This window comes from Ambystoma mexicanum, chromosome 9 (genome assembly GCF_040938575.1).
Source record: "Ambystoma mexicanum isolate Mex_15411 chromosome 9, UKY_AmexF1_1, whole genome shotgun sequence".
In the NCBI taxonomy this organism is placed as follows: Eukaryota; Metazoa; Chordata; class Amphibia; order Caudata; family Ambystomatidae; genus Ambystoma; species Ambystoma mexicanum.
In genome coordinates this window covers 1,484,439,957-1,484,462,611 of record NC_090931.1, presented here as the reverse complement: position 1 = coordinate 1,484,462,611, position 22,655 = coordinate 1,484,439,957, and the positions used below count along the sequence as shown (strand labels likewise).

Here is a 22,655-nt window from a genome sequence, read left to right as displayed (position 1 = left end):
GGAGGCATCTCGGGGTCCATCTCATAAGCCTGGAAAATCTCAGGGTCCATCTCATAAGTCTGGAGGAATCTTGGGGTCCATCTTATAAGCCTGGAGGAATCTCGGGGTCGATCTCATCAGCCTGGAGGAATCTCAGGGTCCATCTCATAAGCCTGGAAAGCCTGGAGGAATCTCAGGGTCCATCTCATCAGCCTTGAGGAATCTCGGGGTCCTTCTCATAAGCCTGGAGGAAACTCGGGGTCCTTCTCATAAGCCTGGAGGAATCTCAGGGTCCATCTCATCAACCTGGAGGAATCTCAGGGTCCATCTCATCAGCCTGGAGGAATCTCGGGGTCCATCTCATAAGCCTGGAGGAATCTCGGGGTCCATCTCATAAGCGTGGAGGAATCTCGGGGTCCATCTCATCAGCCTGGAGGAATCTCGGGGTCCACCTCATAAGCCTGGTGGAGTCTCAGGGTCCATCTCATAAGCCTGGAGGAATCTCAGGGTCCATCTCATCAGCCTGGAGGAATCTCGGGGTCCATCTCATAAGCCTGGAGGAATCTTGGGGTCCATCTCATAAGCCTGGAGGAATCTCAGGGTCCATCTCATCAACCTGGAGGAATCTCAGGGTCCATCTCATCAGCCTGGAGGAATCTCGGGGTCCATCTCATAAGCCTGGAGGAATCTCGGTGTCCATCTCATAAGCCTGGAGGAATCTCGGGGGCCATCTCATAAGCGTGGAGGAATCTCAGGGTCCATCTCATCAGCCTGGAGGAATCTCGGGGTTCATCTCATAAGCATGGAGGAATCTCGGGGTCCATCTCATCAGCCTGGAGGAATCTCGGGGTCCACCTCATAAGCCTGGTGGAGTCTCGGGGTCCATCCCATAAGCCTGGAGGAATCTTGGGGTCCATCTCATAAGCCTGGAGGAATCTCGGGGTCCATCTCATAAGCCTGGAGGAATCTCGGGGTCCATCTCATAAGCGTGGAGGAATCTCGGGTCCATCTCATCAGCCTGGAGGAATCTCGGGGTCCATCTCATAAGCGTGGAGGAATCTCGGGGTACATCTCATCAGCCTGGAGGAATCTCGGGGCCATAAGCCTGGTGGAGTCTCGGGGTCCATCTCATCAGCCTGGAGGAATCTCGGGGTCCATCTCATAAGCCTGGAGGAATCTTGGGGTCCATCTCATAATCCTGGAGGAATCTCAGGGTCCATCTAATCAACCTGGAGGAATCTCAGGGTCCATCTCATCAGCCTGGAGGAATCTCAGGGTCCATCTCATCAACCTGGAGGAATCTCGGGGTCCATCTCATAAGCCTGGAGGAATCTCGGGGTCCATCTCATCAGCCTGGAGGAATCTCGGGGTCCACCTCATAAGCCTGGTGGAGTCTCGGGGTCCATCTCATAAGCCTGGAGGAATCTTGGGGTCCATCTCATAAGCCTGGAGGAATCTCGGGTTCCATCTCATAAGCGTGGAGGAATCTCGGGTCCATCTCATAAGCGTGGAGGAATCTCTGGGTCCATCTCATCAGCCCAGAGGAATCTCGGGGTCCATCTCATAAGCGTGGAGGAATCTCTGGGTCCATCTCATCAGCCTGGAGGAATCTCGGGGTCCACCTCATAAGCCTGGTGGAGTCTCGGGGTCCATCTCATAAGCCTGGAGGAATCTCGGGATCCATCTCATAAGCGTGGAGAAATCTCGGGGTCCATCTCATCAGCCTGGAGGAATCTCGGGGTCCATCTCATAAGCGTGGAGGAATCTCGGGGTCCATCTCATCAGCCTGGAGGAATCTCGGGGTCCACCTCATAAGCCTGGAGGAATCTCGGGGTCCATCTCATAAGAGGGGAGGAATCTCAGGGTCCATCTCATTATCCTGGAGGAATCTCGGGGTCCATCTCATAAGCGTGGAGGAATCTCGGGTTCCATCTCATCAGCCTGGAGGAATCTCGGGTCCACCTCATAAGCCTGGTGGAGTCTCGGGGTCCATCTCATCAGCCTGGAGGAATCTCGGGGTACATCTCATAAGCGTGGAGGAATCTCGGGGTTCATCTCATAAGCCTGGAGGAATCTCAAGGTCCATCTCATAAGCGTGGAGGAATCTCAGGGTCCATCTCATAAGCCTGGAGGAATCTCGGGGTCCATCTCATAAGCCTGGTGGAGTCTCGGGGTCCATCTCATAAGCCTGGAGGAATCTCGGTGTCCATCTCATAAGCCTGGAGGAATCTCGGGGTCCATCTCATAAGCGTGGAGGAATCTCGGGTCCATCTCATCAGCCTGGAGGAATCTCGGGGTCCATCTCATAAGCGTGGAGGAATCTCGGGGTACATCTCATCAGCCTGGAGGAATCTCGGGGCCATAAGCCTGGTGGAGTCTCGGGGTCCATCTCATAAGCCTGGAGGAATCTCAGGGTCCATCTCATCAGCCTGGAGGAATCTCGGGGTCCATCTCATAAGCCTGGAGGAATCTCGGGGTCCATCTCATAATCTTGGAGGAATCTCAGGGTCCATCTCATCAACCTGGAGGAATCTCAGGGTCCATCTCATCAGCCTGGAGGAATCTCAGGGTCCATCTCATCAACCTGGAGGAATCTCGGGGTCCATCTCATAAGCCTGGAGGAATCTCGGAGTCCATCTCATCAGCCTGGAGGAATCTCGGGGTCCACCTCATAAGCCTGGTGGAGACTCGGGGTCCATCACATAAGCCTGGAGGAATCTTGGGGTCCATCTCATAAGCCTGGAGGAATCTTGGGGTCCATCTCATAAGCATGGAGGAATCTCGGGGTCCATCTCATCAGCCCAGAGGAATCTCGGGGTCCATCTCATAAGCGTGGAGGAATCTCTGGGTCCATCTCATCAGCCTGGAGGAATCTCGGGGTCCACCTCATAAGCCTGGTGGAGTCTCGGGGTCCATCTCATAAGCCTGGAGGAATCTCGGGGTCCATCTCATAAGCGTGGAGGAATCTCGGGGTCCATCTCATCAGCCTGGAGGAATCTCGGGGTCCATCTCATAAGCGTGGAGGAATCTCGGGGTCCATCTCATCAGCCTTGAGGAATCTCGGGGTCCACCTCATAAGCCTGGAGGAATCTCGGGGTCCATCTCATAAGAGGGGAGGAATCTCAGGGTCCATCTCATCATCCTGGAGGAATCTCGGGGTCCATCTCATAAGCGTGGAGGAATCTCGGGGTCCATCTCATCAGCCTGGAGGAATCTCGGGTCCACCTCATAAGCCTGGTGGAGTCTCGGGGTCCATCTCATCAGCCTGGAGGAATCTCGGGGTCCATCTCATAAGCGTGGAGGAATCTCGGGGTCCATCTCATCAGCCTGGAGGAATCTTTGGGTCCATCTCATAAGCCTGGAGGAATCTCAAGGTCCATCTCATAAGCCTGGAGGAATCTCGGGTGGTGTTGGCTCCAGTTGTCATTTTGAAAGATGAATGAGAAACCTGTCAAAACCAAAGGCGCTTTGATGAAGCAGATAGTGGTTTGCCACTGAGTGACTCACTCTATAAGCATTTAGGTGTCTTCAAGGAATGGCTCCTCCCTAACACCTAGGTCCATACACCCTCAAATCCCCACCTTGCTTGCGACTGTGTGATCAGCTGTTTCCTCCCTTGGTTGCATGTAGAACCCTTGCTGCCACGTTGGCCGCCCGCCCCCTCACTGGTTGTTAGCTCCCCACTCCCGTTGTTTTTCTGCTTCGCTCAGTGTTCTCTTTTCCCTGTGATTGTAAAGCGCTCTGTTGCTAGGGCCACACTGAATAAATACCCTAATGATAATAATAATAATAAGAAGAAGGGTAGTAAGCCAGGGGTCGCATGGGCAGTACCAGCGGGATCAAGAGGAATGTCAGGGGTAGCAGCCACGACATCTGGCTACCCCAACGACGTCCATGGTCCCTCTCCCGGCTTCCCTTCTCACTGCGCCCTCTTATTTCAGACGTTTCTACTTTCCATGCTTTTTGCCTCTGCCCGCCTCCCTGCTGGCATTTCCAGTCTGCCCTCTGCCAGCTTTCTGATCAAAACATCTTCTCAAATTTCAGAATCTTGGACTGGTACAATCTGTTCCCTTGTCCTTAAACCCTTCTGTGAATTGGTAATTTATTATTCGTCTAAGTTTCTTTTTTGAAATGCCCATCAATTACGCCTCGAGGACTGCATTATCAGAACTGGGAGTACAGGTTGTTACCTGGCTTGAGTTGTCCTTGTACGGTCGATAATTGTAGTGTGAGGGCCTGCTCCAGTAATTCAGATACACTAGAAATGATGGTGCTGCCATTTCATTTAATTCATGTGTTTGCAGATCGTGTCTGTTCTTACAGGTTGTGCTGGTGGCAAAGCCTTTGTGCTGCCGCTACTGCCCGCTCCATTACAAGCTTTACAGGACTACCTGTCTGGGCAGAGAGAACCTAGTCACGAGTCCTCAGTGATACTGAGCCAACAATGATACTGAGCCAGTGACGATACTGAACGATCAATCAATCACATTGAACCACTGAAAATACTGAGCCAATGATGCTACTGACCCATCAATGATGCTGAGCCAGACATGATAGTGAGCAATCAATGCTACTGAGCCATTGATGATACTGAGCCATTGACGATGCTGAACCAGTGATGATACTGAGTCATTGATGCTAGTGAACCATCCACGATACTGAGCCAGTGATGATACTGAGCCATGGATGATAGTGAGTCAGCAATGATACCAAGGCATCCATGATACTGTGCCAGTGATGTTCCTGAACCATTGATAATACAGAGCCAGTACTGATAGTGAGCCATCATTGACACTGAGCCATTCATGCTACTGAAGTGTCTATGATACTGAGTCAGTGATGCTACTGAACCATCAATAATACTGAGCCAGTGATTCTACTGAACAATTGATACTACTGAGCCAGTGATGACACTGAGCCATCAATTATTCTGAGCCAGCGCTTCTACTGAGCAGTCAATGATATTGAACCAGTGATAATATTGAGCCAGTGATTCTACTGAACAATTGATGCTACTGAGCCAGTGATGACACTGAGCCGTCAATTATACTGAGCCAGTGCTACTACTGATCAATCAATGATATTGAACCAGTGATGATACTGAGCCAGTGATGCTAATGAACCATCGATGTGTTGGGGTAGACATTTTAGGTCCCAACACAGGAAAGAGGTTCACACTATGTAAATTGCACTAGGCCATGGTGCGACTGGGTTAGATGCGATGTTGTAACTAAATATGTGTTCAATGTAGATAGAAGAATTGAAATGAGTCTTACTTTGTTATTTAGTTGGATACATTTCAGAGTCACAGCAGGCAGCAACAGGAGCAGCAGTAGCATGGATACAATGTATTGTGCAATGCACAATTTGAAGTGCTGAGAAGTATGTAGTCGGGAGCGTTAGGCATGTGATAGAGGATTTCATTGAAGGGGAAACTAACATTTGGGAATTCAACAATGGTTTAGATTGAAGACACATTTAGGGCATTGGGAAATGTGGGGTTCATCATTGTGGGTACATGGAGACATTGCAGAATGAAGTTATCACCTACTTGGAGTCTTAGCAGGCCGCAGAGTCCCTGGATTCGCAGGGAGGGTTCTTTGCCTGTTTTGAAAAGCTGGATGACCGACCAAAGAGTAATTTCCATGCAAGCACAAAGGATAGTTTATTTGATGACCAGAAAGGTCTGTCTACATGGTGGGTTAAATTGCGAGTTGATGGTTGTGGGGTTTTCAGGGAAATAACTACAATGTATGCCAAAGGCTATATTACTTGAGATGGCAGTCGTAAATAGGATTGCATGAAAGAATGCAGGTAAAATAATATGGGGCGCCAGAGCATATGGGAGGATAAGAATATACTGCTGCATCAAAGGAGTACTTATGTATTTCTCTCCCTCCCCTTGGATTAAAGTGTTTATGGAAAGCCTTGCACAATCACCATCTTGGTTAATGGGTTTCTGTCACATGGTCTGAATAATAAACGGAGTTGTTCATGAATGATATATGTATTATGTGGAGTATGTCATAACTGACTATGAAAGAAGATCACATGTCAAAGGGGTTGTACTTTGTGAATGTATCCAATGGTGTTTTAGAGCTAGGGGGATTACATTCCTTTGTATTAGAGTTAGCCAATGGAGGGTTTGGGGCATGATTTTGTAAGAAGATATTTGTAATTATGCAAATTGTCTACCTGTGTATATAAACTGAAACTTTGTTGTTATTCTGAGAGAATCTGGTTAATTTTCAGCTCCAAGGAACTGACTAGCTCCTACCGATCCATAGCACGCAATAAACTTGCTTTTCGGACAAAGTGCATTTAGTCTCTGTGTGAGCAGTTTTTTCTGCATTGGATTTTTGAGTCACTTCCTTTCAGATGCTACTGAGCTACTGATGCTACTGAGCCATCAGTGATACTGGGATCTATGTCATTTAATCGCAGCAATTTGCTTGAATCCCATTTCTTCAAAAAAACATTGTACCGCATCTTATTACATAAAAATGCAGGGCAGTCCCCACCCCCCAACCCCACAACCTTTCCACCTTTCTAAATACCTAGCCTCATTCCCTCATCTAGGTTTTCTGGTAAAATGCAGTAATACATTTGCGAGAAAATGGGATTCGTGCAAATTGACCTGCAAGGAAAATGTGTAATACCTAATACTTAACCAGTGATGATACTGAGCCATCGATGATACTGAGCCAGTGATTATATATAGCCATCACTGATACTGACAGGGCGTGCAGCAATGGTGCATTCAGGACTTGCTATTATTCACACTCTTTTGAATGATATGGCATTAAATTGAACATTGCTCTGGTAGACACCACAGAACTTAATGGTGAGAAGTTGCCCTTGCTGCTTTAAGCAGATGATGCAGCCATAATTTCAAAGACACCAGAAGGCATTTGCAATCTTCACTGCAAATTGCGAGGAAAACGGCCTCACCATTAAGAGTTCCAAAACTAAAGTCATGCCATAAGTTTAAAATGAAGGAAGTCACTATCTATCTAGATTTCTAAAAGTCAAAATTTGTTTTTGGGTTTGTGGGTTTGCATGTTCTTTATACAATTCTACACCGTTCCACAAATATGCACCAAATGTTGCCCAGTTACCTGTCAGGACCATGTGGACAAGACTGACTACATTACATGTGGACAGCCCACCCCATTCCATGGATTTCAGCCCTTGCACACATGATACGTTTGCCTGGAAGTGGCGAAACATCAAGGTGGTCATAGAGGGACTGGACACAGCTCATTGCAAGCATCTGGATGCAAGAAACAAAACTCAAGGCCCTTAATGGATCTCAAAAACCACATTTCAAAGCTCTAGGATGCACCGTTTCTGAGACACTTGCACCACAACGCACTGCAATGCGCCAGATTGAGGCGGCAGGTGGGGAGAGTGCACAGAAGGTCCCAGTATGCTGCAGCACACCAACTCTCGCCTCCCCTCAACGTCTGCTTAGGGGTATGTCCGTCAGCCACACGTGCCCATTCTCAGTGCAGTTTACTTCAGAGTGCAAAGCACACCAAGCGATAAGTGACTCGGGACACTGACCAACAGGATAACTGATTTTTAATAATGGATGAGTGTTATCATGTCTGTTTACAGAACCCGTGCGGAGTACGGATACTTTCTGCTAGTCTTACATAAAGGAGACCCGATAGAGCTTATCCATCACTTCGACTGTTCAGGTGTACGCTTTTGTAGTAAGCGGACAGGGGCCTACAAATTGTTAAAAGCAACGTTATCCTGCATAAAAGAACTGGTGTCACCAGGTCCTTGTCCAATCAGTATGAATTATAGCACCAGGCCTGGAGATTTATAGAGCCCAGGTACCATCTGCCATGCTGTATGGAGCAGAAATTTGGGGCCATACTAATTTTAAACCATTCATCACTGGCGAAAAGGCATTTAAAAGAAAATGCTTTTAGCATTACCTAATATCACCCCCAACATAATGCTCCAGAGGGAACTCGGACAGACAGGCATAGGGCCTCATTACACGGTAGGCGGTGGACCAAGGTGCTAATAGCACCTTGGTCCATGCCGGTAAAATACCGGCACCGCCTTGGTGGAAAGGGGAATTACCGCCCTATTCCAAGGTTGGCGGGGCGGTAATTCCCCCTTCCACCATTGCCCTTCCCCATTCCCATTTTTGCCCCATAGGGCATAATGGGAATGGGGAAGGTGCTAATTACGGTACCGCAAATTTGCGGTGCCGTAATTAGCACCAAGGTCCCTTAGCGGGTTGGTTTTTAACGCCTGCTAAAAGCAGGCGTTAGAGTACCAACCCGCTAAGGGACCTCGTAGTAAGGCGGTAAGGGTTAACGGTCACTGGTACCATTACCGGTGACCGTTAACCCTTACCGCCTTCCGTGTAATGAGGGCCATAGAGTCTGCTGGCAAGTACACACCGGTAGTGTGTTGGCCAAGCATATGGGTCTCGCCCGAACTAAGGGCTTACAAAGATGCCTTGCTGGGCATCGCAAAACCCTATATGCTATAGGTTGGGAGTTTCTAGGGGAACAGCCAGAGAACATAAACTGCAGTCATACCCAGAAGGTCAAATATGCCTACCATGAAAGGGTCATCACAGATATGCCCAGAAAGGGCAAACATGACTCTGCGGTTGATGCCTATATGACGGCTACAAATGAATTCCACTTAGAGCCCTATCTTACACCGCTATAAAATCCTTCACTTTGTACACACCCCAGGGCCTGGGTGTACTCCCTGTTGCGAACTTCACCAAGAACTGGAAAGATATCGCCAGCACAGCAGGCACACTGTGCCAGCACCGCACCGAAGACATTAAGCACTTTCTAGTTCTGTGCCCAGCGTTGGCAAGAATAAACTGGCTATTCCCTGTAATAAAACAGTACAATGTCAATATCATGAAAGTGGCATGGGAGTTGTGCAAAGATGCTGCTAAGACTGATACAGCAACTGCGTTATCTTGAGGCAGCGTGGACAATCCCAATAATACACAAGACACAATAGCGGGGTCCCCTACACGAATCACTGCACGGCAAAAGCATGTTTACTTACAGTCGAAAATGTTTTAAAATCTATCTGATATGATGAGAGTATACACCAAATCATCCAGGTCCTCGTATATGAATTGGAGAAAGTGCGCCCTATGGTTGGTCGGTGAAATGTTAATTTGACTTGTACATGTCTGTCTCTGCTGTATATATATTGTATTTGACATGATATCTGCATCGTTTTTGACTGTTATTAATATTCAGCGTGCTTTTATGGATTTTCATTCGAGTAAAGCTTTTTTTTTTATATACCGAGCCAGTGATGCTACTTAACCATCAATGATGCTGAGCCATTGATGACACTGAGCCATTGATGACACTGAGCCATTGATGACGCTAAGCCATTGATGACACTGAGCCAGTGATGACGCTGAGCCATTGATGATACTGAGCCATCGATGATATTGAGCCAGTGTTGCTACTGTCCCATCAATGATACTGAGCCAGTGATGACACTGAGCCATTGATGACACTGAGCCAGTGATGCTATTGTACCATTGATGACACTGAGCCATTGATGACACTGAGCCATTGATGACGCTAAGCCATTGATGACACTGAGCCAGTGATGACGCTGAGCCATTGATGATACTGAGCCATCGATGATATTGAGCCAGTGTTGCTACTGTCCCATCAATGATACTGAGCCAGTGATGATACTGAGCCATTGATGATACTGAGCCATTGATGACACTGAGCCAGTGATGCTATTGTACCATTGATGACACTGAGCCATTGATGACACTGAGCTATTGATGACGCTAAGCCATTGATGACACTGAGCCAGTGATGACGCTGAGCCATTGATGATACTGAGCCATCGATGATATTGAGCCAGTGTTGCTACTGTCCCATCAAGGATACTGAGCCAGTGATGATACTGAGCCATTGATGATACTGAGCCATTGATGACACTGAGCCAGTGATGCTATTGTACCATTGATGACACTGAGCCATTGATGACACTGAGCTATTGATGACGCTAAGCCATTGATGATACTGAGCCAGTGATGACGCTGAGCCATTGATGATACTGAGCCATCGATGAAATTGAGCCAGTGTTGCTACTGTCCCATCAATGATACTGAGCCAGTGATGATACTGAGCCATTGATCATACTGAGCCATTGATGACACTGAGCCAGTGATGCTATTGTACCATTGATGACACTGAGCCATTGATGACACTGAGCTATTGATGACGCTAAGCCATTGATGACACTGAGCCAGTGATGACGCTGAGCCATTGATGACACTGAGCTATTGATGACGCTGAGCCATTGATGACACTGAGCTATTGATGACGCTAAGCCATTGATGATACTGAGCCAGTGATGACACTGAGCCATCGATGATATTGAGCCAGTGTTGCTACTGTCCCATCAATGATACTGAGCCAGTGATGATACTGAGCCAGTGATGATACTGAGCCAGTGATGACACTGAGCCATTGATGACGCTAAGCCATTGATGACACTGAGCCATTGATGACGCTAAGCCATTGATGATACTGAGCCAGTGATGCTACTGTATCAATCGCATTGGTGATGCTGAGCTATTGCTGATACTGAGCCATCGATGATGCTGAGCAAGCGATGATACTGAGCCATTGATGATACTAAGTCATTGCTGATGCTAAGGCTCCCATTACAGTACTCCATGGATAATAGCAAGTCAATGTTAATAATTATTAAATGGAGCCAATAATTTGTCAGGTTCTGGAACCACTCTCCCCCATTTGTCCTGGTTGCTGTGGAACCAAAGGATAGTTCGCCAGAGGGGAGCACTTTTCTGCTGTACATAGCACTATGAACCACATTTAGCAGTCTAGTTTTCCCTCACTATGGCGCCCAGATGTTGTTTCCGGAGGAATCGCCTCTGAGATGACCTCGTCGCAACTTCAGGTTACCCAGCTTTCCTGCCAACCGACGTAGCTTTTCCCAGTTGTGTATTCCCTTTCGGTCCTTGTCCTGTCACCATCCTGTTTTCCCTCCTGGCTGCCCTTCCTCTCCTGCCTGTCCTTCCTCTCCTGCCTGCCCTCCCTCTCCTGACTGCCCTTCCTCTCCTGTCTGCCCTTCCTCTCCTGCCTGTCCTTCCTCTCCTGCCCTTCCTCTCCTGCCTGCCCTCCCTCTCCTGACTGCCCTTCCTCTCCTGTCTGCCCTCCCTCTCCTGACTGCCCTTCCTCTCCTGTCTGCCCTTCCTCTCCTGCCTGTCCTTCCTCTCCTGCCCTTCCTCTCCTGCCTGCCCTCCCTCTCCTGCCTGTCCTTCCTCTCCTGCCCTTCCTCTCCTGCCTGCCCTTCCTCTCTTGCCTGCCCTTCCTCTCCTGCCTGCCCTTCCTCTCCTGCCTGCCCTTCCTCTCCAGGCTGTCCATCCTCTCCTGCCTGTCCTTCCTCTCCTGCCTGCCCTTCCTCTCCTGTCTGCCCTTCCTCTCCTGCCTGTCCTTCCTCTCCTACCTGCCCTTCCTCTCCTGCCTGACCTTCATCTCCTGCCTGTCCTTCATCTCCTGCCTGTCCTTCCTCTCCTGCCTGTCCTTCCTCTCATGTCTGCCCTTCCTCTCCTGCCTGTCCTTCCTCTCCTGCCTGCCCTTCCTCTCCTGCCTGTCCTTCCTCTCCTGCCTGTCCTTCCTCTCCTGCCTGCTGTCCTTCCTCTCCTGTCTGCCCTTCCTCTCCTGCCTGTCCTTCATCTCCTGTCTGCCTTTCCTCTCCTGTCTGTCGTTCCTATCCTGTCTGCCCTTCCTCTCCAGCCTGTCCATCCTCTCCTGTCTGCCCTTCCTCTCCAGCCTGTCCATCCTCTCCTGCCTGTCCTTCCTCTCCTGCCTGTCCTTCCTCTCCTGTCTGTCCTTGCTCTCCTGCCTGTCCTTCATCTCCTGCCTGCCCTTCCTCTCCTGTCTGCCCTTCCTCTCCAGCCTGTCCATCCTCTCCTGCCTGTCCTTCTTCTCCTGTCTGCCGTTCTTATCCTGTCTGCCCTTCCTCTCCAGCCTGTCCATCCTCTCCTGGCTGCCCTTCCTCTCCAGCCTGTCCTTCCTCTCCTGCCTGTCCTTCCTCTCCTGTCCGTCCTTCCTCTCCTGCCTGTCCTTCCTCTCCTGTCTGTCCTTCCTCTCCTGCCTGTCCTTCCTCTCCTGTCTGACCTTCCTCTCCTGCCTGCCCTCCCTCTCCTGACTGCCCTTCCTCTCCTGTCTGCCCTTCCTCTCCTGCCTGCCCTTCCTCTCCTGCCCTTCCTCTCCTGCCTGCCCTTCCTCTCTTGCCTGCCCTTCCTCTCCTGCCTGCTCTTCCTCTCCTGTCTGCCCTTCCACTCCTGTCTGCCCTTCCTCTCCTGCCTGTCCTTCCTCTCCTGCCTGTCCTTCCTCTCCTGTCCGTCCTTCCTCTCCTGCCTGTCCTTCCTCTCCTGTCTGTCCTTCCTCTCCTGCCTGTCCTTCCTCTCCTGTCTGACCTTCCTCTCCTGCCTGCCCTCCCTCTCCTGACTGCCCTTCCTCTCCTGTCTGCCCTTCCTCTCCTGCCTGCCCTTCCTCTCCTGCCCTTCCTCTCCTGCCTGCCCTTCCTCTCCTGCCTGTCCTTCCTCTCCTGTCTGTCCTTGCTCTCCTGCCTGTCCTTCATCTCCTGCCTGCCCTTCCTCTCCTGTCTGCCCTTCCTCTCCAGCCTGTCCATCCTCTCCTGCCTGTCCTTCTTCTCCTGTCTGCCGTTCTTATCCTGTCTGCCCTTCCTCTCCAGCCTGTCCATCCTCTCCTGGCTGCCCTTCCTCTCCAGCCTGTCCTTCCTCTCCTGCCTGTCCTTCCTCTCCTGTCCGTCCTTCCTCTCCTGCCTGTCCTTCCTCTCCTGTCTGTCCTTCCTCTCCTGCCTGTCCTTCCTCTCCTGTCTGACCTTCCTCTCCTGCCTGCCCTCCCTCTCCTGACTGCCCTTCCTCTCCTGTCTGCCCTTCCTCTCCTGCCTGCCCTTCCTCTCCTGCCCTTCCTCTCCTGCCTGCCCTTCCTCTCTTGTCTGCCCTTCCTCTCCTGCCTGCTCTTCCTCTCCTGTCTGCCCTTCCACTCCTGTCTGCCCTTCCTCTCCTGCCTGCCCTTCCTCTCCAGGCTGTCCATCCTCTCCTGCCTGTCCTTCCACTCCTGCCTGCCCTTCCTCTCCTGCCTGTCCTTCCTCTCCAGCCTGTCCTTCCTCTCCTGTCTGCCTTTCCTCTCCTGCCTGTCCTTCCTCTCCTACCTGCCCTTCCTCTCCTGCCTGACCTTCCTCTCCTGCCTGTCCTTCATCTCCTGCCTGTCCTTCATCTCCTGCCTGTCCTTCCTCTCCTGTCTGTCCTTCCTCTCCTGTCTGCCCTTCCTCTTCTGCCTGTCCTTCCTCTCCTGCCTGCCCTTCCTCTCCTGCCTGACCTTCCTCTCCTGCCTGTCCTTCATCTCCTACCTGTCCTTCCTCTCCTGCCTGTCCTTCCTCTCCTGTCTGCCCTTCCTCTCCTGTCTGCCCTTCCTCTCCTGCCCTTCCTTCATCTCCTGTCTGCCGTTCCTCTCCTGTCTGTCGTTCCTATCCTGTCTGCCCTTCCTCTCCAGCCTGTCCATCCTCTCCTGTCTGCCCTTCCTCTCCAGCCTGTCCATCCTCTCCTGCCTGTCCTTCCTCTCCTGCCTGTCCTTCCTCTCCTGTCTGTCCTTCCTCTCCTGCCTGTCCTTCATCTCCTGCCTGCCCTTCATCTCCTGTCTGCCCTTCCTCTCCAGCCTGTCCATCCTCTCCTGCCTGTCCTTCCTCTCCTGTCTGCCGTTATTATCCTGTCTGCCCTTCCTCTCCAGCCTGTCCATCCTCTCCTGGCTGCCCTTCCTCTCCAGCCTGTCCTTCCTCTCCTACCTGTCCTTCCTCTCCTGTCTGTCCTTCCTCTCCTGCCTGTCCTTCCTCTCCTGTCTGCCCTTCCTCTCGTGTCTGCCCTTCCTCTCCAGCCTGTCCATCCTCTCCTGGCTGCCCTTCCTCTCCAGCCTGTCCTTCCTCTCCTGCCTGTCCTTCCTCTCCTGTCTGTCCTTCCTCTCCTGTCTGCCCTTCCTCTCCTGCCTGCCCTCCCTCTCCTGTCTGCCCTTCCTCTCCTGCCTGCCCTCCCTCTCCTGACTGCCCTTCCTCTCCTGTCTGCCCTTCCTCTCCTGCCTGCCCTTCCTCTCCTGCCCTTCCTCTCCTGCCTGCCCTTCCTCTCTTGCCTGCCCTTCCTCTCCCGCCTGCTCTTCCTCTCCTGTCTGCCCTTCCACTCCTGTCTGCCCTTCCTCTCCCGCCTGCCCTTCCTCTCCAGGCTGTCCATCCTCTCCTGCCTGTCCTTCCTCTCCTGCCTGTCCATCCTCTCCTGTCTGCCCTTCCTCTCCAGCCTGTCCATCCTCTCCTGTCTGCCCTTCCTCTCCAGCCTGTCCATCCTCTCCTGGCTGCCCTTCCTCTCCAGCCTGTCCTTCCTCTCCTGCCTGTCCTTCTCTCCTGTCTGTCCCTCCTCTCCTGCCTGTCCTTCCTCTCCTGTCTGCCCTTCCTCTCCTGCCTGCCCTCCCTCTCCTGACTGCCCTTCCTCTCCTGTCTGCCCTTCCTCTCCTGCCTGCCCTCCCTCTCCTGACTGCCCTTCCTCTCCTGTCTGCCCTTCCTCTCCTGCCTGCCCTTCCTCTCCTGCCCTTCCTCTCCTGCCTGCCCTTCCTCTCTTGCCTGCCCTTCCTCTCCTGCCTGCTCTTCCTCTCCTGTCTTCCCTTCCACTCCTGTCTGCCCTTCCTCTCCTGCCTGCCCTTCCTCTCCAGGCTGTCCATCCTCTCCTGCCTGTCCTTCCACTCCTGCCTGCCCTTCCTCTCCTGCCTGTCCTTCCTCTCCAGCCTGTCCTTCCTCTCCTGTCTGTCCTTCCTCTCCTACCTGCCCTTCCTCTCCTGCCTGACCTTCCTCTCCTGCCTGTCCTTCATCTCCTGTCTGTCCTTCATCTCCTGCCTGTCCTTCCTCTCCTGTCTGTCCTTCCTCTCCTGTCTGCCCTTCCTCTTCTGCCTGTCCTTCCTCTCCTGCCTGCCCTTCCTCTCCTGCCTGACCTTCCTCTCCTGCCTGTCCTTCATCTCCTACCTGTCCTTCCTCTCCTGCCTGTCCTTCCTCTCCTGTCTGCCCTTCCTCTCCTGTCTGCCCTTCCTCTCCTGCCTGTCCTTCATCTCCTGTCTGCCGTTCCTCCCTGTCTGTCGTTCCTATCCTGTCTGCCCTTCCTCTCCAGCCTGTCCATCCTCTCCTGTCTGCCCTTCCTCTCCAGCCTGTCCATCCTCTCCTGCCTGTCCTTCCTCTCCTGCCTGTCCTTCCTCTCCTGTCTGTCCTTCCTCTCCTGCCTGTCCTTCCTCTCCTGCCTGCCCTTCATCTCCTGTCTGCCCTTCCTCTCCAGCCTGTCCATCCTCTCCTGCCTGTCCTTCCTCTCCTGTCTGCCGTTATTATCCTGTCTGCCCTTCCTCTCCAGCCTGTCCATACTCTCCTGGCTGCCCTTCCTCTCCAGCCTGTCCTTCCTCTCCTGTCTGTCCTTCCTCTCCTGCCTGTCCTTCCTCTCCTGTCTGCCCTTCCTCTCGTGTCTGCCCTTCCTCTCCAGCCTGTCCATCATCTCCTGCCTGTCCTTCCTCTCCTGTCTGCCATTCTTATCCTGTCTGCCTTTCCTCTCCAGCCTGTCCATCCTCTCCTGGCTGCCCTTCCTCTCCAGCCTGTCCTTCCTCTCCTGCCTATCCTTCTTCTCCTGCCTGCCCTTCCTCTCCTGCCTGTCCTTCATCTCCTACCTGTCTTTCCTCTCCTGCCTGTCCTTCCTCTCCTGTCTGCCCTTCCTCTCCTGCCTGCCCTTCCTCTTCTGCCTGTCCTTCCTCTTCTGCCTGCCCTTCCTCTCCTGCCTGTCCTTCCTCTCCTGTCTGCCATTCCTCTCCTGTCTGCCCTTCCTCTCCTGCCTGTCCTTCATTTCCTGCCTGTCCTTCCTCTCCTGTCTGCCTTTCCTATCCTGTCTGCCCTTCCTCTCCAGCTTGTCTATCCTCTTCTGACTGCCCTTCCTATCCAGCCTGTCCATCCTCTCCTGCCTGTCCTTCCTCTCCTGCCTGTCCTTCTGTCTGTCCTTCCTCTCCTGCCTGTCCTTCCTCTCCTGTCTGCCCTTCCTCTCCTGTCTGCCCTTCCTCTCCAGCCTGTCCATCCTCTCCTGGCTGCCCTTTCTCTCCAGCCTGTTCATCCTCTCCTGCCTGTCCTTCCTCTCCTGCCTGTCCTTCATTCTGAGTGTATTGGGCTTGAGCTATAAGTCACCCTAATTACTGCAAACTTTGAAGACCACCTCTGCCACGAGCTCAAGATGTCACTTCACCACCTATGGAGGGTTTCTTGAGCTGTTGGGTCTTTTTCGCTCCATACGGCATTCCTCCTCAGACCCTGCTGGACTCATTCTGGCTCTAATGCGGTGGGGAACATGGGGCTACTTTAGGCATTGCACCCCTCCTCTTCTCAAAGCACAAGCCCCAGAAGAGGATGGCAAGTGAAGATTGAAATAAATCTCGGGACAGCTTGCGACACCCACCACCATCTGAAAACATGGCCCAGATGCTGGATTTGGTCACGACAGTACAGGCGCTGTGCACAGAGGTGCACAGAGGTTCAAGCCCTGAAGGCAGACATTGCTGCACTGTCAACTGAACCTAAAAGTCTAATTGGATATAGTCCCCCGTCCCGCTTCCATGACTGAACGCATCGCAATGTTTTACAGCTGGACTTTGGCCTCCAGGAAAGAAGAGAAGAGAACCTGGCCTCCCCCTCTCCCAATGCCTCAGGCTACAATTCCATCTGAACCCCGTCCGGAAAGACAGCGCCTGAACCAACGCTGATGGGATATGCAAAGCCCCCGCTTTCTGAAGAGGAAATGAGATTTTGGAGAAATGAAGGTCTTCACATGTATTGTGCTGCTAAAGACCATTTGGTGCACAAGTGACCCTTTCGCATCACCAGCGGATCGGAAAATGAGAGCTCCCAACTGAAGTAGGGACAGACGATCGGGCGACAATAGGCAGTCATTCTGTATCTCAGAATACACCGAACCTTCTCTCATTGTTCTCCAAGTTGAACTCCTTGTGGAATCGGGTACGTATATCATCGCTGCCCTAGTAGACGGCAGAGCCGCTGGTCTCTTCATGGACAAGGCGTGGACTAAGGTTCTCAGGGTTCTCTGAAACTCTAAACCTGTCTCTCAGCCAGTAGAGAGAATTGATGTACACCCCTAAAGTGCTGGACCAATTCTCCTATTGTTAAAATGCCTTTTCTGAGTCAAGCCCCCCTTAAACAAAAAAGAAAGCCTTTTTCTTCTCCGACATTTTTCTACCAATTGTGGAGCAGACGCTCAAACTACAGTGAAGATCAATTCCCACCAAGAAAGAATCATAGTCAACTTCTTAAAAGCATCCCACTTTGGAGCAGTTTTGGGAATTCAATGGTTACAGCCATACAATGCCTTTATTAATTGGTTAGGACAGGCCATCTTTTGGGGATCTAAGTATTGCATTGAGAGATGCATTGTGAGCAACAAGGGTATTTGACTTGGAAACCAAGGCCTGGATTACTCGAGAGGGGCAGCAGCTGGTGTCCGCTCATTTGGTCGAAAAAAAAAGATCGAATGACCATTTGGTCGAAACCAAATTGTCGAAAAAAAAATGGTCGAAATTTTTTAAAAATGTATTTATATATATTTTTTCGTTTTGTTTGGTAAAAAAAAAAATGTAAAAAAATAAATAAAAGAAAATTCGACCATTTGGATTTCGACCATTTGGTGTCGACCAAATGGTCATTCGACCATTTGGTTGTCGACCAAATGACTGGTAACCGCAGCAGCTCAGTCGAGTAGTGTCAATAGAATATCATGAATATGCTTAAGATTTGTAATGGCACTGGGGAGAGGTCACTCTCTACACACTGGGAGCATGATTGTGCCATAGAAGAGTTGCCAGGCCCTTCTGGGCCCTTCGGGCACGTCAATCCCAGAAATGAGGCCTTAAAGGACCACTGCTGCACCAATTTCAATAAATGACTTATTACTGAGGCAAAATCTCCAGGTGACACTTCCCTCTTTCTCGTCCCCAAAAAAGGCAGGACGTAGTTATGTCCTTGCCTTGACTTTCAAGCCATGCACAGAGTGACGGTGAAGGACACATACCTGTTACCTTGAATCCAAGACATTTCGGAGGCTGTCCGGGGAGCCTCGTCCGTCACTGCGCTGGGCCTTCGTGGGGCCTACCACCTTATAAGAATAAAATCCGTGACGAAAGGGAGACGGGCTTCAGAACACTTTTTGGGCATTTTGAGTACTTCGTAATGACTTCTCGGCTGCCCAATGCCACCACAGTGATCCAAAAATTCGTCAACCTTACCTTGGAGGATCTGCGTTTATCTTGCTGTTTTCCGGAACGTCAGAGGAACACGTGAAACACATAAGGGAGCTGCTATACCGCCCGTGGGAGAACAAACTGCTGGTCAAACCAGAGAAATGCACATCTGCGGCCACCTGGGTTCCATATTTGGGATATATCCTTTCTAAAGAGTTAGGCTAGATCTCAAAAAGGAGGCAGTGATAGAAAGATGGGCAACACCAAAGAACCCCAAAGATAGACAGTGCTCTATAGATTTGCAAATCTCTACAGTATATTAATGAAATTATATGTTTGGTTATTAATAAAGCGCTTAATACCCAGAGGTTTCTAAGCACGGCCCCGGGGATCGTGCTTCCAAGGCGAGCACGTTGCCCCTAAGCTATCCTCCCGAGACATTCCCCAATATTCTTCCTGCACGCTTCCCCATACTAGATTACTAAGAAGGAGTCTCTGTTTTATTGGACCCCTGAAGCCGAGAACGAATTTACCCAACTAAAGGAAAGGTGTACCACATCACCCCTCTTCTGCCAAGCAGACATCACACGCCCGTTCATCGCTGAAGCATGCGCTTCTGATTGGGTGGTAGGAGCCATCCGGCAAGCTGACGGAAAGGCGCCTCTCTTAGCGTATTTACTTCATAGAAGATCTTTCAAAGAAAGAAACTACACAGTCATGGACAATGAGTTGCTGGCTATACAATCCCCCTGTAAAGAAGGGTGTCACCTGTTTCTAGGAGCACGACATGTGGAAACATGAATGGTTCCTATAAACCTTTCATATTCCACAACAATGTGAGGGTTGAACCAGCAGGAACGATCCCTGGGCTTACTTTTGTGCCCAGTAGGATTTACATTTCTTGATCCAACAAAGTGGTGTCAGATGTGGTTTCACGAAAAGACATTCCCCCAGAGATAAACCGTAAGCACCCAGAGGTGCTATTGAAGGGTGAGACCATCGCTTATGCAGTCTCAACTTTCCCTCAACAAATAAGGCAACATCCGGTCAAATACCGGCAATAGCATCCAAATACTACTGATACTTCACTCTACCGAATAAAGGATGGTTTACTCTATCGAGAACATCAGTTTCTATTACCTGCAACTCACGCACAATAAGTCCTATCGCTCGCTCTCTCTAATGACAGTGTAACAGCAGGACATTATGGTGTTACCAGCTAAAACAATGTTCCTTTTGGGGGTACACTTGCGTACAGTCACAAACGCCTTTGTTGCTTCATGTACGGAATATCCTCAGATAAAACAGCCTTTATCCCTCCCAGTGGGAAAGCAACAGCAGCCCCCTTTACCCTCAGCTCCATGGCAGATTATAGTAATTCATTTCTTCCTGGAGCTCCTCCATCCCAAGGTTATATGACCAGACCAGTGACAGTAGATGCATGCACGAAACTGGTGCATTTTAATCCCCTTGTCAAGGTTTCCATTGCTCCAGAGATGGCCAGGATTACATAAAGGAAATATTCTGACTCCACGGACTTACGTCTGTAGTGATCTCTGACAGAGGTACCCAGTACACCTTGTTATTTTGTCAACCATTTTTAATTGTTGGACATAAGGAAGGGCATGTCTTCGGGATTTCATCCATATTCGAACAGACTGACTGAAAGGGTAAATCAAACCATGGAACACAACCTTTGGTGTTTTTATTCTTCAGTTCCAGACGGCTGGGTGGACCTGTTACCTATGGAGGAAATTGCTTGCAGCAACTCAGTCCATACTTTGTTATGTACTAGCCCCTTTTTCTGCACTTACGGTATCATCCCAAGGAATTTCCTCTCTGGGTGCCCCCAGAACCAATGTACCATCCGTGGAAAATCTTGTCACCACTATCCAAGAAGGCCATATTAGAGCCATGACTACTCTTTGGCCACCCAGTGACAAACCAAAAAAGCTACAGATAAGCATTACAAGGAGAACCTGGACTACCAAATCGGAGCTCAAGGTCAGCTATGAAGCACATGTTTATCCAGAAGGCTGCTTCCATCAATTAACCTCACAGTATGTGGGACCCTTTAGATTAACACAGAAGATCAACCCAGTACTCTATGAACTGGCCTTACCCCTTTCCTGGAAAAGGATTAGTTTAGTCTCCCATGTATCCCCGCCTAAAACCTTTAATACTTCATCTTTCCCCTGGATGAATAGGTCACCCTACTGGTTTTTACATGTGGAATTTCAGAATATGAGATGAAGAGGTGTAAGGAACTCATGGTGGCAACAGTAAAGACAGACACAAGTGATCACAGTTCTACAGTGTTTATTGAACAATTATTGCAGGGTGAAAAAACGCCTAAGATAAACATAAATCTAAATCTAAGATGGGTGCAAGTGTCAACCATCAACTGAAAATAAGGCAGTCCTGGTGGCTTTGTGTCAAATAAAAAGGGCCTATACTAAGAAATCTATTTTGCAAACCTTACAACTAATACAAAAAGGGGTGTGGGATAGTTTGCAAGAAAAGAAAGAAGTGCTCACAAATAATATGTCAGGATGCGGTAGCATGGGTCTCCCGTCCCCACGTTTTGAGCACGGGCTAAGGTGGGATCTTGGAGCACTGCACACACTCAAGTTTCCTCAGCACGAGTCGACAGTTCTGTTCCAGTTTATCAGGAGCCTCGATGGCCAAGTCTCATTTCCCTTGAAAGTCTCTTGCCTGACAAGTAACAAAATAAATGTTCTTTCTACAAAATGAAAGTTTGTTTCTTGGTGTCACTTAGGGTGAGGCCTCTTCACCCCTGGGTCCCCCTCTTCCGTGCCCAGACCCCTCTTAACTTTCAGCCTCCCTCCACTGGGTTCACTATAGCTTTTCCTTTCTTCACAAAACTTAATGTCTTTTTAAACAGTTCCAGCGGACATCCCACGGCCGGGTTCACTCTTGTCAACACACTGTTTCTTGGGACTTTAGACTTGCCCCCTTATCGTCAGCATCCCTCTTCCGGGTTCCCTCTTGCCAACTTCACATTCACTTATAGTTTCAATGTTCACATGATTCACTTCCCTTACTTCCGTTATAGTTCTTAGGTCAAAGGATTTCGACTGTACACGGATTTTGCTTGACCGCCTGTATGACCACTTTGACCTATCTTGACGGCTCTCCTACAACCTTCTTGTATCTGTAGTTTCACTCAGATGGGGATCGACCAGAGTATCTCGAGTTACCACCCACATGGGACTGGTTCCCTCTGCAGCTGGTCTCCCCTTAACACTTTTACAGTTCTTTGAACTTGGTTCAATTTGCTACTTTACGACTTTCATTCACTGCAGCCCGGCTCTTATCGGCTCACCCTTCGACTCACTGGCTGTGATGAACCGCATGGCTTTCCTTGTAACTGGAGTCAAGGACGGTATCATTGACATCTGTTGCAGCACACTTGGGCTATTGTAATCGGTCTTAAGTTTCTTTAATTGGAGGGTTTGCAGGATGTTGTTGAAAAGGGCAAGGTCGTGTCTCTCCTTATCAGCCTATCGATATTTGCTGCCTTTCTCCTCCTCTTGAACTGCTGGGTCTGGATAGCTGTCTCATCGTGCGGTCTGCCTTGCTCGTACTATGCTCTCTTGCTCCACCTTTTATCCCTGCGGGGAAGGGAGAGGGCTGTCAGGTGTGCGTAATTCTCATCAATTGTCTGACCCTGGTATTGGGACATGTCAGGTAAACGGATCTGGTGTTAATCCGTTGTGCGAAAGTGCTCATTTTAGGAAAGGGGGGAAGTGTTTTCGAATGTCCAATATGGTAGGATGGGGAAGAGTTATTGAAGGAAGGGGGATACCATGTCTAACCCGTCGGTGTCCCACCCCCACTCCTGAGGACCCCCAATCAAGGTGATCCTCCCTCACTAGTCCACCCCCAGGAACTGGATCCAGTAGCACCCTTGCACCTATTGGCAATATCAATAGGTGCAAAGCAATGGCTGCTTGTAGCTCTAAGGGAAAAACGTGACCCTCTTCTTCACGCATAGGTATCTTTGGTCTAAACAAAAATTCATCATGTATTCTCATAGTTCTGCCTACTAGGCCTGGTAGCCATGACAACAGAATGCATACTCCATAATGAAAAACCTCTGGCTCCAAAGGTATTGCCCGCATAGCCACTTGTCCTCCAAATGCCATAATGAATTCGCTCACGTTTAAATAATGCATTCCTGGTGTTGAACACACTATGCCTTCATTTGTAAACGAAATTGTCATATTCAACTTTGTCATTAAATCTCGACCCAATATATTGACAGGTGTCTGCCTCGAATATAGCAACGGCACCGACATGTCACCGTCCCCTATA

The 22,655-nt window shown here is 50.2% G+C and overlaps 1 protein-coding gene across 1 annotated transcript; it reads right to left on the bottom strand.

Moving 5' to 3' along the window:
- Positions 1-15,748: 15,748 nt before the first annotated feature.
- Positions 15,749-16,225, bottom strand: LOC138487507 (major royal jelly protein 5-like). The gene has a single exon (XM_069614012.1). It carries the CDS (start codon positions 16,223-16,225, stop codon positions 15,749-15,751), a length of 477 nt encoding a protein of 158 aa, XP_069470113.1.
- Between the last annotated feature and the right edge of the window lie 6,430 nt (positions 16,226-22,655).

Coding starts and splice junctions, on each gene's coding strand:
- LOC138487507 (XM_069614012.1), bottom strand. CDS start 16,225: ATGAAGGACAGGCAGGAGAGGAAGGACAGGCAGGAGAGGATGAACAGG.